At 40.9% G+C, this 15,818-nt stretch overlaps 1 protein-coding gene across 1 annotated transcript in view; it reads right to left on the bottom strand.

The window, feature by feature from the left end:
• Positions 1-15,818, bottom strand: part of LOC311245121 (uncharacterized protein) — a 226,948-nt gene that overhangs the window by 151,427 nt on the left and 59,703 nt on the right. Inside the window, exons 10-11 of the mRNA XM_084334913.1 lie at positions 15,322-15,425; positions 859-891 (exon numbers count right to left, since the gene is read on the bottom strand). Of these exons, the coding sequence (XP_084191039.1) occupies positions 859-891; positions 15,322-15,425 (137 nt within the window). The remainder of the gene's footprint in view (positions 1-858; positions 892-15,321; positions 15,426-15,818) is intronic.

Genomic DNA, 15,818 nt, shown 5'->3' with positions numbered 1-15,818 from the left:
CGGAAAAGGCTCTGCATTCGCCGGTGTAGATTCTCCTGTGCACTATACTTCACATTTAACTAGGTCGAACTTGACGTTATTTCACTAAGCTCTGACACTTTTACTATCCTATTCGCACGCGGTTCTAAGTGCTCCATTTAGACGCAAAGTTGCTCACTTCACTTGGTCGTTGACTCGTGGTGAAGGCTTTAACGTTTGATAAGACGATACGTTACTTTGAACGAATGATGAACTGAATGAACTAAGCGAACTGAACGAAGTAAGTGCTGCTGTTTCCACCTGCGCCGTATTTATACGTAAGGTGAATTATCTAGTGCCAACCTCAGTTCTGTCTCGTATTACTGCGCAAACCTGGACATGTTGAGACAAGCCTTGGCGGTGGCTTTGAACTCGCCATTGGGGGTATGGTCGCTGGCGCCTAGGGGTCGCTGTCCAATAGGAGAACGAATATTATGGTCTGGCTTGTACCTAGGTAAAGGGATATTCCGTGTATATGTACAAAGAATATACAAGGGATATCAAACGATATACAAATATTATACAGGGGATCTCAAGCAATAAATATATATATTCGGTTTAATCTGACCCTTTGTAACAGTACCACTGAGCTCATCTGGCTCACAGGGTCATGTTGTCCCTGTGAGCCATGTGTGAGGTCTAGTCTTCACTGCTTCTCAAGGTGCCACTATGTGTTTTCACCACTGGCAGATTACAGTACATTCATAGTATTTGGTGAATAACATGTTTCTTCCCTCTCTGTATTCATCACCACTAATTAGTTACCAAGCAACCAATTAATCCACCAGTTAATCTAAGTTAATATCAACCAATATCATTCTCCAAATAAGTAATTCTTACCGTCGGTAAGGTCTTGTCCGCTGAAGGTCAAATCTGAGGGGGATCAAATAAGTTCATTAGATAGACATTTTCTTTTCTTCCATCCATCTATCAGTGTACCTGCTGCTGTAAATCTGACAAAACAGTGATTCTACACATTTCCCGGGAACTGGCAACATTCCATGCCAGTAAATCTGAGAGGAAAACACAGCCGTGCAAGGATCATCGTCAGTGCACATTTAGTTTTTGGCAAAAGATTTAAACGGATTAGGATATCAACCACCCTATATTTGCTGTATTTACGCAAGTGATCTCTATTTTAAGCTAGGGTGACATCTCTAGCCAGCTTAAGGAAAAGGTAAGGGTTAGGCTTATAACAGACGTGTGCACTGTAAAAAGATGGAGAATTTAATCAGTCTAGGACACAAAATATGAAGTGTTCACTGTATTAGAGCCTTATTAACAGATTACTAATATAACTATAACATACACACTGGAGGTGGAACAGTGAACCATAACATACACACTGGAGGTGGAACAGTGAACCATTACATACACACTGGAGGTGGAACAGTGAAGTTCACATCAGGCTTGAAAAAGATTCCCACACACTATTCAATGACTCTATTCACTACTAGAGGTGATACTTCACACACCAGGATGTGTACAGATGCTTTGCATACAGTCGATTATATGAATGGGCTTGGTGAATATAATTACTAACATGCCCAATCATGTTTTTATGCACATGAGTCTCCAGAACACGTAAAACCAAGCCTGAGTCGATCAGAGCTTCCTACGCTGAGATATGGTCACTTTTCCGCACCTATCCTTACCTGTGAATGTGTCATGCCTCCGCGGAGGTATTATGCTGTGCTTGGTTTTCCGTGTTCGGGAGACTCATGTGCACAAAAACCTGGTTATGATCATGTCTCTACTACACCGACAGCCCGAGCTGTGAGTGAATTAAGCGAAGGGGAGCAAAGTCTTTATTATATGCCTGATGCCCACTGTCTTTATGCTACAGAGATATACACTTTCAATTTTGACGGAGAGATACAATTTAACACAAAGTTTCTAAAGATATTAACCTCTTAAGCCCGAGGGGTCCGGTACGATATTGATATCATAATCACGCCATAAATCCATCTCTACAGAATATATGAATGTTGAATGTTTTTTTCCCAAATGTAGCCAAGAATAGAGACCCTAACCCAGTCAAAACACCAGTCAAAGTGTATATTTTCAGCACTACGTTTGTTTACCAATGATTTTGAAGTGTTTTTAGTGAAATATGAGTTTATAGAAATCTCAGGGCATCGAGTCGGAAAAAGACAAGGATTTGGCGCAACCTAACTTGAGTGTAGTCTTTTGAGAGAAGAGACCCAGGGCTTTCGATGAGCTTTCGAAAAAGAAAAAAACGACACTTCCCAGCTGACTTCTAGCGTGACTTTTTTTTCTTTCTCTTATTTTTCGGGATCATATCCCACAAACCTGAACGTTATTGCCATAAAACAGAACGCAGTTCGTTTCTCTACCTTTCTGTAAACCCCTAGCAAAAAACGGCGTTGCAATCTGATGAAAAATGGCGGACAAATGTACATATATATTTATAAAAAAGTAACTGTACTTACAGTAGATTTCATTCACGGTTTTTGCTGCACTGTCAGGGGCGCCTGGTGAAACTAAATCCAGATTGAACTCTGCCATTGGAAAGGAGAGATTTGGCCCGATCCATGTGTGACTTGGCCATAATATGGTAATTTATAGGCCTGATATTCTATAATCATATTTCAAATGGCATGTGTCCGGATGGCAGAATTCAGTACTGTATCTACAAAACCTCCTGTTAAGCATCTGTCCTTTATTCATTTGCTTAGATTATTTGTACACGTGATGGCGCTCTAGTAGCACAACATGTATCGCGCTGCGTCGCGAAGCGGCCGTCCCGGGTTCGCTTCCCACTCCTGGTGACTTCCATTTGTCACATTTGTCTTCCCCACCTCTTCTCTCGTTCATCCTCTCCTCATCTGTCGGTCATGTCTGACCATGAAAAGCGATAAACGCTCAAAAATAAATCTTAAAAAAAAAAAAAGATGAAAAAGATGAAAAAGAAAAGAAAATTGATATTCTCCTTTGGTTCATTACAATTTACTCTGCCTAGTAACAGACACCATATATGTCCCTAGATACCAAGAACATGCAAATGAACCTTGTAGAAGTGGAGCAATCTTCCATTTACTTAGGTATGTATTTTTAGGCGGATTTTCAGTAAATATGGCTAGGGCTTAACTCTTTCTCTGCCACGCTGAGAACGGGATATGGCTATGTGCTGCCACGCATTAAACCAATGGGGTCGGTCACCTTGTTTGCAGGGCTATAACTATATTCTATATTATAGCTATGCTATCGCTTTCTTACTTGCTGCTAAAAATATTTTTATCAAATATTTGTCTCCTCCTACTAATTCCTCAGGTAAGTTACCCAGGTACAAATAGGAGAAGGTCTCTGGTATCTTAAAACTCAATATATCCTGCATGGTGGAGTGAACATCTTGCCAATAACGTTGAATACCTGGACAATTCCAAAAGATATGAGTGGTTTGCCTCCCTCTGGCCGCACTGTCTCCAACATGGTTGCTCTATGCCTACTTGATTTTGGGGGTTATGAAGAATCTAGTAAATTTTTTCCAGCAGAATTCTCTCCATGTTTTTGAATTAGTCGAGCTACATTGAGTTCTGCACATGTTCTCCCATTCGTCTTCAGTTATTTCAATGTTTGATAAATTTTCCCAATTTGTTTTAATGTAACTTGTGGAGTCAGTTCTGGCCTGAACAAAGCTATTATATAATTTAGACACAGTTTTACTCATCTTGTTTTTGTAAGCCTGAATAAATATCTGAATAACACTGTCTATCGGGGTATTGGACTCATTTACCTCTTTTAGAAAGTACTGGCGTAGCTGTAGGTATCTGAAAAAGTCGTGTTTATCCAAACCGTATGTATCTTTCAAGGTTTGAAAGCTCACAAGTTCTCCATTTTCTAACATTGTGCAGAATGAGGTAATACCTCGGAGAGCCCATTCCTTAAATGTTTGATCATACATTCTTGGTTTAAATTAGGGATGCTCGATATTGGCTTTTTTACCGATACCGATATACCGATATTGTCCAACTCTTAATTTCCGATACCGATATCAACCGATATCACATTTTAATGCCGATATCGGCCGATAATATCGGTAGGCCGATAATATCGGACATCCCTAGTTTAAATCCTAAGTCGAAGGTAAACCACCTCAGGATCCTAATCCTTTTTTCTAACTTGAATTGTTTCACAATTTTGAACCATGTCCGCAGGGTGTGCACAATAAATGGGTTTAAGTTTCTATATAGGGTCCTGGCCTGCTGTCTATCACCAATTACTGTCTGGAGTGGTATATCAATTGATTTCACTTCAATGTCCTTCCACTTCGCTTCGTAGTCCCTTTCACACCAACAGACCAAAGGTCTTATTTGCGCTGCATAATAATACTCCTTCAGATTTGGGAGGGACATGCCTCCCTTTTCTTTAGGGAGTTGAAGTGTCCGGAACCTAATTCTCATTTTTTCCCCGCTCCATATGAATCTAGAAATCATCCTGTCCCAGTCGTTAAACTGTTTAGCAGGGATTTCCACTGGCAGGGACTGGAAAAGATACAGTATTCTAGGGACTACGTTCATTTTCACTGACTCTATTCTGGAGGTGAAATCCAGGGGGGCTAATGACCATCTTTCTATATCTTTTTTAATTTGTGTGTTTAGGGGCAGGTAATTAGCTTCATATAATTTTGTTAAGTCCTTAGTCAGCCATACTCCCAGATATTTTATGGACTTCATGTTCCAATTAAAATTGTAATTCTTTTATTTCTCTTGGGGGGGTATAGTTATAGGTAAGTATCTGTGTGTTTCCTATATTTAGTTTGTATCCCGAATGTTGACCATAGGTTTCAATAAGGTCCATTAGTCTAGGGAGCATCAGACTAGAGTTTTTTTTAAAGGTCCCATGCATTGCTATTCCTTGCACTATTTGGGCAACTTTACACAATTCATGTGAGTCTATGGAACACATCTGTAAAGTTTCTTTCAAAAAAATTCATTGTTTTATATTTTTAATATAAAGCAACATTTTTCGACCTGAAGATTTCAAGCTGTTTTGGCTGGGCTGTGCCCATAAGCGCTTTGAGTGAGTCACCCACAGTCTGCGACTGGCAGGCAGGGGAAGGGGGGAGAGAGAGGAGAGAGAGAGAGAGAGAGAGAGAGAGAGAGAGAGAGAGAGAGAGAGAGAGAGAGAGAGAGAGAGAGAGAGAGAGAGAGAGAGAGAGAGAGAGAGAGAGAGAGAGAGAGAGAGAGAGAGACAGAGAACGAGAGAAAGAAAGAGAGAGAGAGAGGGAGAGAGAGAGAGAGACACGGAGCAGGTTGTGTGTGTGTAAATGCGTGTGTGCTTAGTGCTTCCCCGAGTGCCGGTCCAGGTTGTGTGTAAATGCATGTGTGCTTAGTGCTTTCCCGCGCGCCAGTCCAGGTTGTGTGTAAATGCGTGTGTGCTTAGTGCTTCCCCGCTCGCCAGTCCAGGTTGTGTGTAGGGATGCACCGATATGAACATTTGCCACCGATACCGATTGTTCAACTAACACAATTCGCCGATACCGATATTTGTGGGGGGGGGGGTTATTTTTAATTTTTTTTTATGAAACTACTGTATATTTGTATGTCTATAAATGTTTTGATGAATTGAAAATGGAGGACCCTTATGTAAAAAAGCATAACGTTTTTTTCTGGTCTTCATCTTCCAGTCCACTGAGCTGTACTGTATTGTACCCATTCTGCAATCCGTTAATAAAGTTTTCAATCAATCAATCAGACAAATGTATAGAAAAGCTTTTATTATAACCATATAACAAAAAATTATATTATTGTTTATGAAAATGTTTTAGCCCTATGCTTGACTATTATTTTAGGCATGGCAACAAATAAAATAATAATAACATTTATAAATAAAATATTAAATAAATAAATAGGCTACACGTCTCTCTTTTTGTGTTACAAATTGTGCTCACCGATATGAACATAGGCATCTTTACTTACTTAAAAAAATTAAACATCAAGAAATATGTTTATGGTATTAATTCCACCATGCCATGTGTGTTTTTATTTTATAATGCTCATGAGTCATGATTATTGCTGAAGTCTGAGTCATACAATACTCACTGGCTTTCATAACAGACTAACTTGTCTTGCTCAAGACTTGTTTATTAGTTTTAATAGGAGAGCACTATCTCTCAACCAAAGCAATGCAACAGAACAATTTTGATTGACAGTCGATTCTGTCAATTACGTCACACCGCTTGCACCCGCCTCTGCTGTTCTTACCACCAATCGGCAATCGCTTATTCGTTTTTTACTTCCGGGATGTCCGCCATTGATTTTAACGAGAGCTCAACAACAAAACTAATAAAGTTAGCTCCCCCGCGGCCCACGAGTAGACTACCAGCGCTCCACAGGAGTACTAAACGAGGCATAATGATTTTACTGCAACAAATGTTATAATAAAAGCTTTTCTATAAATTTGTCTGATTGAAAACTTTATTAACAGATTGCAGAATGGGTACAATTCAGTACGGGCTCTCTGGGCAAAGGAAGGAACTGAGATATGAATGAGTAATGCTTGCTATGTTCGGGTAAATACGCTGATGTTATTGAACGTGTAACTATATAACGTTAATGCCACAAAACGAATGCCTTTGTTAATCATAAGTAGTAACTTTGATGCAGTAGCGTGTGTGTGTGGGGGCGGCGTTGTGCAGGTCGCTTGACTGAAAGTTTTTTTCAAAGTTTGAATGTGTGGACCAGATTGACGCGACACAATTTGATGGATATTTATCGGCTACTGCCATCGGCACATTTGAGCTTATCGGCCGATAGGCCGATGGCAGTCAACAAGGCACTTATCGGCCGATACCGATACCTGACCGATATATCGGTGCACCCCTAGTTGTGTGTGTGTGTGTGTGTGTGTGTGTGTGTGTGTGTGTGTGTGTGTGTGTGTGTGTGTGTAAATGCGTGTGTGCTTAGTGCTTCCCCGCACGCCGGTCCAGGTTGTGTGTAAATGCGTGTGTGCTTAGTGCTTCCCCACGCGCCGGTCCAGGTTGTGTGTAAATGCGTGTGTGCTTAGTGCTTCCCCGCGCGCCGGTCCAGGTTGTGTGTGTGTAAATGCGTGTGTGCTTAGCTGTCTGCACCCGCTTGAGGAAGTGCAGGTATTTCCACTCGCTCTGCCTTTGAGCGTGGTTGCGGTACAACCATAGAGGGGGCGTTAGTTATGCAGATCAGTGCCTTATTCACGTCAGCAAAACAGTCAAATCAGAATGGCTTAGTTGAGTGAGGGAAGATCTCATGAACTCGAGACTAGACTGATGAGTCAATATGATAATTAGAGACACAGACCACATTGATATAATCCCCCATTGCTAGGAAACAATGCTAAACACTGGAAAAGGCCATTTATAATGCATGGGACCTTTAAGTAAATTAAGACATTGTCCGCGTATAATGCTATCTTATGCTCTGTTTCTTTTATATTAATACCTGTTATATTGGGGTCTTCCCCAATTGCTTGGGCTAGCGGTTCAATGAAAATCGCGAACAGGGCGGGGCTACATGGACAACCTTGGCGTGTACCCCGTTCTAGGGCGATTGGATTTGTTAATCGACTGCTTACTTTTATTCTCGCTGTGGGTCTTGTATATAGTTTTAAAACACCTAATTGAATCTTCCTTGAATCCTAACCTTTCTAGTACCAAGAATAAATAGTCCCAGCTCACACAATCAAACGCTTTTTCCACATCCAGACTTAAGGCAGAATACATTTTGGTTTGTTTTATCTGATTCATAATATGTAGTGTTCGTCTTAAGTTATCCTGGGTTTGGCGACCAGATATAAATCCAGTTTGGTCAGTGTTTATTAGGTCTGGCAAAAACTGTTCTAATCTTCTCGTGATAATGGAGGCGTACAGTTTATAATCCAAGTTAAGGATCGATATTGGTCTAAACGAGCTACATAATTCCTTATCTTTACCCTCCTTGGGAAGTACTGTTATAGTCGCCTCCCTCCAGGAGGGAGGGGGGATTGCCCTTTCTAAGAGTGTAGTTAAGAGGCCAACAGCAATGGCATGATTTCCTGGCGAAAAGCTTTGTACCATTCTGCTGGAAGGCCGTCACTACCTGGCGATTTGTTAGCTTTAAGATTAGATATTGTCCTGTCTAACGCCTCTATAGTGATTTCTGCAGTTATAATTTTGTTCTGCATTTCGCCAATTGAGGGCAGGTCAATAGACCTCAGGAATGAAATAGTGGCTTCACTATCTATTTGTGCTGGTTGTGTATATAGGTTTTTGTAGTATGATTCAAAGGCCTTCTCTATTATCTTCCAAATTACTGGACACTTCTCCAGTTAAGGGATCTTTAATCTTATTAATTGTATTTTGGGTCTGTTGCTTTCGCAACCTTCTGGCCAATAATCTAGTAGCCTTTGGGCCTGATTCATAATATGTTTGACGTAAAAATGTAGATTTTTTTCTCAATGTCGTCTTTATAGACTTAGTCAATCAATTTTCTTGTTTCCCTAATTTGCTGTAGCGGCTGACTAGTTGGAGTATTTTTATGCTGTTGTTCTAGAAATGTCCATTTTTGGGTTAGATCCTGATATTTGCGCTCTTACGTCCTCTTCAGTGTTGCTGTGATGGCAATAATTTTCCCCCTTAGCACAGCTTTTGCAGTATCCCAAACAATCACTGGATTAACCTCACCATTATCATTATTCTCTATATATGTTTTTATTTCTGTCCTAATACTTTCACTAATTGATTTGTTATTTATTATTCCTGTGTTAAGCCTCCATAGTGTGTTCCTTGGCCTACCATCCAAGTGTGAAGTCATATAGACTGGAGAGTAGTCTGATGTCAGTAGTTCCCAAAGTACAATCCCTTATCCTATGTCTATCACCTCTAAACATAAAAAGATAGTAAATTCTTGAAAAAACAGAGTGAGGAACAGAATAGTGGGTGTAAAATCAAACATGCCTAAGTCTGTAAGTGAAGCAGTAATTATTTTTGTCTGTGGAGTCCTGTTTACCCTATGGCTTGTAGTGTCCAGCTCACGACTAAGAATAGTATTGAAATCTCCCCTGCAGATTAGTATCCCCTCAGATTCCGCTGCTATCAGACCAAATATGAATTTATAGAAACCTTTGTTGCTCCCCGGTGGGGCATATACATTCAGCAGCGTAACCAAGTTGCCCTCTAATTTGCATTTTATCATGACATAGCGTCCTTCCTTATCATTAGTTTCTTTCATAAGTTCTTTTTTTTTTATCCACTTTTTTTCCTCCTTTTTCAATTTGTCTCCCATCCCAATTTAGCCGTGCCAATTCTCCCCTCCCGTCTTGAGCGTTGCTCGCATATGCCCCGCACTGGCCGGTTGTAGGGAGGATAGAAGCCCTTCACAGGTCTCCTCCGATACATGTGCAGGCAGCCAGTCGCATCTTTTCACCTGCCAGCGCGGACTCTCATTTGGCGAGGAGTAACGTGTAGGAGGCGCACACTGCCCCCGCCATTTTTCCTGTCTCTGCTGTGCAGGCGTCCCCCAACCGACCTCTAGGAGTCGCTGTCCACAATGCCAGATTACCACCCCATCGACTTCCCTCCCACTAACTCTGCCAATCGAGTTAGTATGACGGCCGGCCCAAGCCGGAGGCAATGCTGACACCTGGATTCGAGACCGGAGTCTCTTGCATTGGTGACGAGCGCAATCTCCGCTGCGCCACCCAGCCGCCATTTTCTTTCATAAGTTCAAAATGTTATGAGTTGGGAATTAGTATAGACACCTCGTTTATGACCCGATTTAAACGAGCTATAGAACGTATACCTATATCCATATTTCTTGAGTTTCTCGTGCTCCATCTGAGAGAGATGCATTTCTTGCAAAAAGATAAGTTGAGCTTTTTCACGTTTCAATTTGGTTATGACTTTACTCCGTTTAACTGGGTTAACCAGACCATTTACATTTATAGATACCACCTTAACGTTTCTACTGCTTTGTGCTTATGTGCTTTAACAACATAAACCTGACACTGTAAACCCGGAATTCACACATTACTAAACATGAACAGTTAGACACATACACAGAGAACAGGTGTAACATTAACAAAAACAACAATTGGCTTCCAAAAACAGACGTTCGCTCGCCATCCCATGGCTTACGTCCCGTTGGGGGGTGGGGGGGATAAGCTCCACTCAAGTGCAGGCCCCCATGAAAAAAGAGAGCTATAAAATAAAAGAGAAAGTGTCTAGTCTACCTACAGCGTGCCTGAGTGACTCTCGGTCGGTCTTTCAATAATCAAGTGGAGTCTGTTAAACTATGAAAAGGGAGACTAAGTCATCCAGTCATTTGGGTAAGGGGCTATTCAGCGTTCACGTGAATAGCTTACAGCTAGTCCGCATTAGATCCAACAAAAACTCGGAACGTCTAACGTTAAGCGAGTCAAAACAACACAATACAGCCCATAGTCCTTAGACATATTCGGGCAGGCTACTCACGTTAAATTAACTCACCAGTCTTATTAGGCTATGTATTTCTCACCCTGAGATTTATTTGCTGGTGGTACATTAAAAGTCCTGCAGTCTGTTCGTTGCTCATTGGGCTATTCCTTTCTCCCTCTCGCTCGCGTTTCCCTGGTGTCTCTCCTTCCTTCCAGCGCGCTGCCACAGTTGTCCTCGCTGTAATCGCTCGTCCTGCTCCATTCTAGCAGCACGGGAGGCCAGTTCCTCCACATCGACTCCTCTCTTCTTCAAATCCTGTGCAGCTTCCTCTGTGCTTTCATATGTGCGTGTGCCGGAGTCCCAGGGGATTCGGAACTTAGCGAGGGGTGTCTGGAACCGAATCCCTTTTCCTTTCAGTGCCCGTTTCATGCCGCTGTATTCTCTTCTCTTCTGCATCACCGCTGTCGCGTAGTCATGGTCAAACGACAAGCGTTTGCCCTCGATCTCGATCTTCTTCTGCCAGGCTTTACTGATGACCATCTCTTTGGTAGTGAATTGGAGGAAGTTTACTATAATCGATCTAGGTCAGGGGTGGCCAACCAGTCAGAGACTAAGAGCCACAAAAAAATGACTGTGGTACCACAAAGAGCCACACCATATACCAGCGTTTCTCAACCTTTTTTTTCAGTCACGGCACCCTTCATGTGTTTATAGGTCTCACCCTCTGGCCTCTGAAGTTGCTAATGTCTTTTTTATTTGGGCCTCACAGGGTTAAAAGTACCCTGTGAGACCCACGGTTGCAAAATTACAAAATCACTTTTAGCCATTTAAAAAAATAATGTTTATTTAAAAAATGTTAAAGGGGAACTATTTTACTATTTCTTTCACTATTTGGGCACTTTTACACAATTCCTGTGAGTCTATGGAACACCTAGGTTTTTTCAAAAAAAATTCATTGTTTTGTATTTCTAATCAAGTACTAAAAACCGCATTTTTCTACCTCAAGATCTTAAGCCGTTTTGAGGCTGGGCTCCAACCACTGTGTGGCCTGGTGCCAACTGCCACATCAACTGCCACATTATTATGCAGCTGAGAAATCTCTGACATCACAGATATGCACATTTTCAGATGACTCAGTTCAGTGAGGGTGAATATTGTGAGAGGAGAATTGGAAGAATTCGCCAATATGAGAATTAGAGACATATATCCTATTAATATAAGTCCACATAGCTAAGAAACAATGGTAAACACTGAAAAAAGCCATTTATAAGATAGTTCCCCTTTAAGCACATGTATAGTCAATTGGTCCTGTTGTTCAGCCTCACAATGCTATTTGATAGTAAATGTGTTTATATGTCCCACCCTCTGGCCTCTGAAGTTGCTAATTTCTTTTTAATTTGGGCCTCACAGGGTTAACCTCTTAAGCCCGAGATATACAGTAAAAGTGTATATTTTCAGCATTATGTTTGTTTACCAATTATTTTAACTGTTATTAGTGAAATATAAGATTATAGAAATCTCAGGGCATTGAGTCGGAAACCGGCGCATATTGACAGGAGGAAGTGGCACAGCCAAAAGTGAGTGTAGTCTTTTGAAGGAAGAGACTCAGGGCTTTCAAATTTCGAAAAACTACCCTACCCAGCTCACACCAGCCCCTGTCAATCATCTGACTTCTGGATTTACTTTTTAATTTCTCTTATTTTTTGGGATTATCTCCCACAAACCTGAACGTTATTGCCATAAAACAGAACGCAGTTAGTTTCTCTACCTTTCTGTGAACGTCTTGCAAAAAACGGTGTTGCAATATGATGAAGAATGGTGGAGAAATTTACATTATAAAAAAGATGGCAGAATTCAGTACTGTATCTACAAAACCTTCTGTTTAATCATCTTCCCTTTATTCATTTGCTTAAATTTTTCAGGTCTGGTCAATTTTAGCATGGTGTTATTTACAGTCGAAGATAATTTTTTTTTTTAAATAGAATTGATATTCTCCTTTGGTTCATTACAATTTACTCAAGCCTAGTAACAGACACACTATTTCTGACACTGATCCATATATGTCCCTAGATTCAGATACCAAGAACATGCAAATGGACCATTTAAAAAAAAATTGTAAATGTTTATTCTACGTCCTTATGGAATGAGTGACATAAAAAAAAAGGAGAAAAAAAGTTAAAAAAAAAAGATTTTTTTTTTTTAATTTTTTTTTTATGGGTGGAAGAGCCGCACATTGACGGGCAAAGAGCCGCATGCGGCTCGCGAGCCGCGGGTTGGCCACCCCTGATCTAGGTGATGCATCGGGTCCTGGCTTTTGAGGTCGGTATTTGTCGGCAGTGAGAGCTCAGCTCTTAGCAGTTTATCGATAAACTCCAGGAGAGAACAGTCTTTCTCCGTTCCCTCCGGCACATTATAGATGCGCATATTTGTTCTTCTAGACATCCTTTCCATATCCGTTAGCACTTCTTGCATGGCTCTCTGCTGTTCCAAAGACATGAGGAGTGTTTCCTTGACTGTCATATTCCATGTTTCTGTTTCTCCGATGCGCGCCTCCGCCTCGTGTATTCGGGAGCATGTCTATGTTCCCCGGGTCCTATGTTCCCCGGGTCCTATGTTCCCCGATTGTTTGATTGATTGATTGAACATTTTAGACCACCAGCCCTGATTCCAAACTCTAACCTTAACCAACTTCGAAAGAGGGCCTAAGCTTAACCAGTTCGAAACAAGGCGGACATTAATAATTAATAAAATGTTCAATCAATTAATCAATCAATCGGGGAACATAGGACCCGGGGAACATAGGACCCGGGGAACATAGGGATGATCCTGTGTATTCTAGTGCTTTGTGCTTGGGCTTGTAGTGCGTTAGCTCTCAGTTCTTGATTCATTTCCATTTTTAAATCTTTGAGTTCTGTCATCAGTTCAGTCTTTAATTCTTCTTGTGTCGTTTTCAAATCGTTCTTCAGTTCTGTCTTAAGGTTGCGTATCTCTCTGCTAATGTTGGCTAGTCCCTCTTGAATTGTTTCAGTCGTGTTTTCACCGTCGCCATCTTCATCCACGTTAGTTAGTCTTACTTCGTCCATCTCGCCGTTTTCGTTGTTGTTCTCCTGTTTTTTACATTTCCTTTGTCCTCTCACTCATTTCCGAGTATTTCATTATTGTTTTAGCTTTTCTTCTGAATTTGCAGAGGTTATTTTAATTGACCGTCGGGAGCTATAACTTCAAGCAGCCATCTCATTTGCCTCTCACCGGAAGTCCCTCTCTGCATGCATCTTAACTGGTTCGGGGCCCAACCACGTATATATATATACGTGTTTGGGAGCAGACCCTAGAAGGCCAACCACATATATATACGTGTTAAACTCGTTTTTGCTTTTATTCCATTTTAATATCCTACTCAATGTCACAGAGTTGTATTTTGGCTGGAAAATGCATATTGGGACTCCGAAAGTGCAGTACCGGCCAGATCATGGTATTGGCGCTGTCTCGAGAATGCAGTTTCCCCTTTTGCAGACCGAGTGTCACTTTTTTCCGCTCCGGGTGGACTTTTCTGTTAGCCTGAAGCTACGGCTTCACCAGATCGCCGGGAATACTTTTTGCGACGCCGAATTCAGTATGCAGTAAAGGAATATCGATCTACCAGATGGCGATAAAATAACTGGGAAATTCTTTGGAATCCAACCGGCCACAGGTAAGAGCGATTTGACGTCAATTTCAGCCTGATCAGGCCTTGTTCTCATAGCCAACCACCCGGTCAGCGTATGTTGTTGCAATAATGAATGCCGTTATTGGTAATCAATCATCAGAAACTACTTCTACCCCCCCCCCCCCTTTCATGCATTCATGGTGGAACATGATACCGATCATATGCATTTAGATTTTTAACTCTAGCTTGTGTAGGGCCGAAACGCCAATCGATTTAACATTATTAGCTTAGCGCCCTATAACTAGCTTTGCAGGAATTACCGCAGACCATTCCGATATAACGTTCATATTCACGACGCTATAAAACGGGAACGTATTGATGAAAAAACGATTTCTTTATGGCATATTGAAGGGAAGGTTTATACTGTCAATTGACAATGACAATGGACACATAGCAATAATATTAAATATAGATTTAGCTCTACAAACAACCTCACGCACAGTGAACAGTTGTAATGAAAAGCTGGCCTCATAGAGTCTAATCCCAATGGCCCGAATGTGTTAATAAGACATAGATTGAAAAGTATCCGCCCGATTTGTACAAGTAATGACTTATTTTGAAGGTAAGAACCTGTACTTTCATATAAAGTAAAAAAGAAATGTGAAGCTTGCTTAACAATACCCTATTATCTGTGCCTGGTCACATATATGCAGACAGGCAGGCAGACATATATATAGACAGAAAGGTATATAGGCAGACAGAAAGGTATATAAACAGACAGAAAGGTATAAAGGCAGACAGATATATAAAGACAGAAAGGTATATAGACACAGACAGAAAGGTATATAGACAGACAGACAGACAGACAGAAAGGTATTATAGACAGACACAGACAGAAAGGTATATAGACACAGACAGAAAGGTATATAGACAGACACAGGCAGAAAGGTATATAGACAGACACAGACAGAAAGGTATATAGACAGAAAGAAAGGTATTATAGACACAGACAGAAAGGTATATAGACAGAAAGAAAGGTATATAGACAGACAGAAGGGTATATAGACACACAGAAAGGTATATAGACAGACAGAAGGGTATATAGACAAACACAGACAGAAGGGTATATAGACAGACACAGACAGAAAGGTATATAGACACACAGACAGAAAGGTATATAGACAGACACAGACAGAAAGGTATATAGACAGACAGACAGAAAGGTATATAGACAGACAGACCGAGACACAGACACACAGACACCAACCTGCCCACACCAACGAGCCTCTCCAACCTCTTCCAGCGGTTACTGGAAGGCTGGTATCGCATCAGCTCAGTAACATCAGCAACATTGTCCATCTCAAAGTAGACCTGAAATGGAATGAAACATTTACCTTTATTATTATTATTATTTATTCAACTTTTTATTAATGATTTTTTTTTAAATCAACATCCATGAAGCAAGTAAACCAACAGTTGCCATGTATTCTACTTAAAGTAAGAGTTCATTTTAAAATGAAACCTCTCCCATTATCTACTCACTCCCATGTCAGTCTAAACTTGATTTCAGTTATTGTATCCTCATAACACATGAGTTAGCTTGCACAGCTCCATCTTAGCCTTCTCTTAAACTATAGGGGACTGCATTAAGTATGGCTACATGTTTGATGTCATTTAGTCCTCCTAATCTGTATCACAATGCAAAGCATCGTCGGCTACAAAATGTTGCAGTTAATGCTAGCTAGTAGCTACTGTTAAAGAGTA

The sequence above is a fragment of the Notolepis coatsorum genome (genome assembly GCF_963971535.1).
Source record: "Notolepis coatsorum genome assembly, chromosome: 1".
Classification (NCBI taxonomy): domain Eukaryota; kingdom Metazoa; phylum Chordata; class Actinopteri; order Aulopiformes; family Paralepididae; genus Notolepis; species Notolepis coatsorum.
This window is presented reverse-complemented; position numbering and strand designations above follow the sequence as displayed.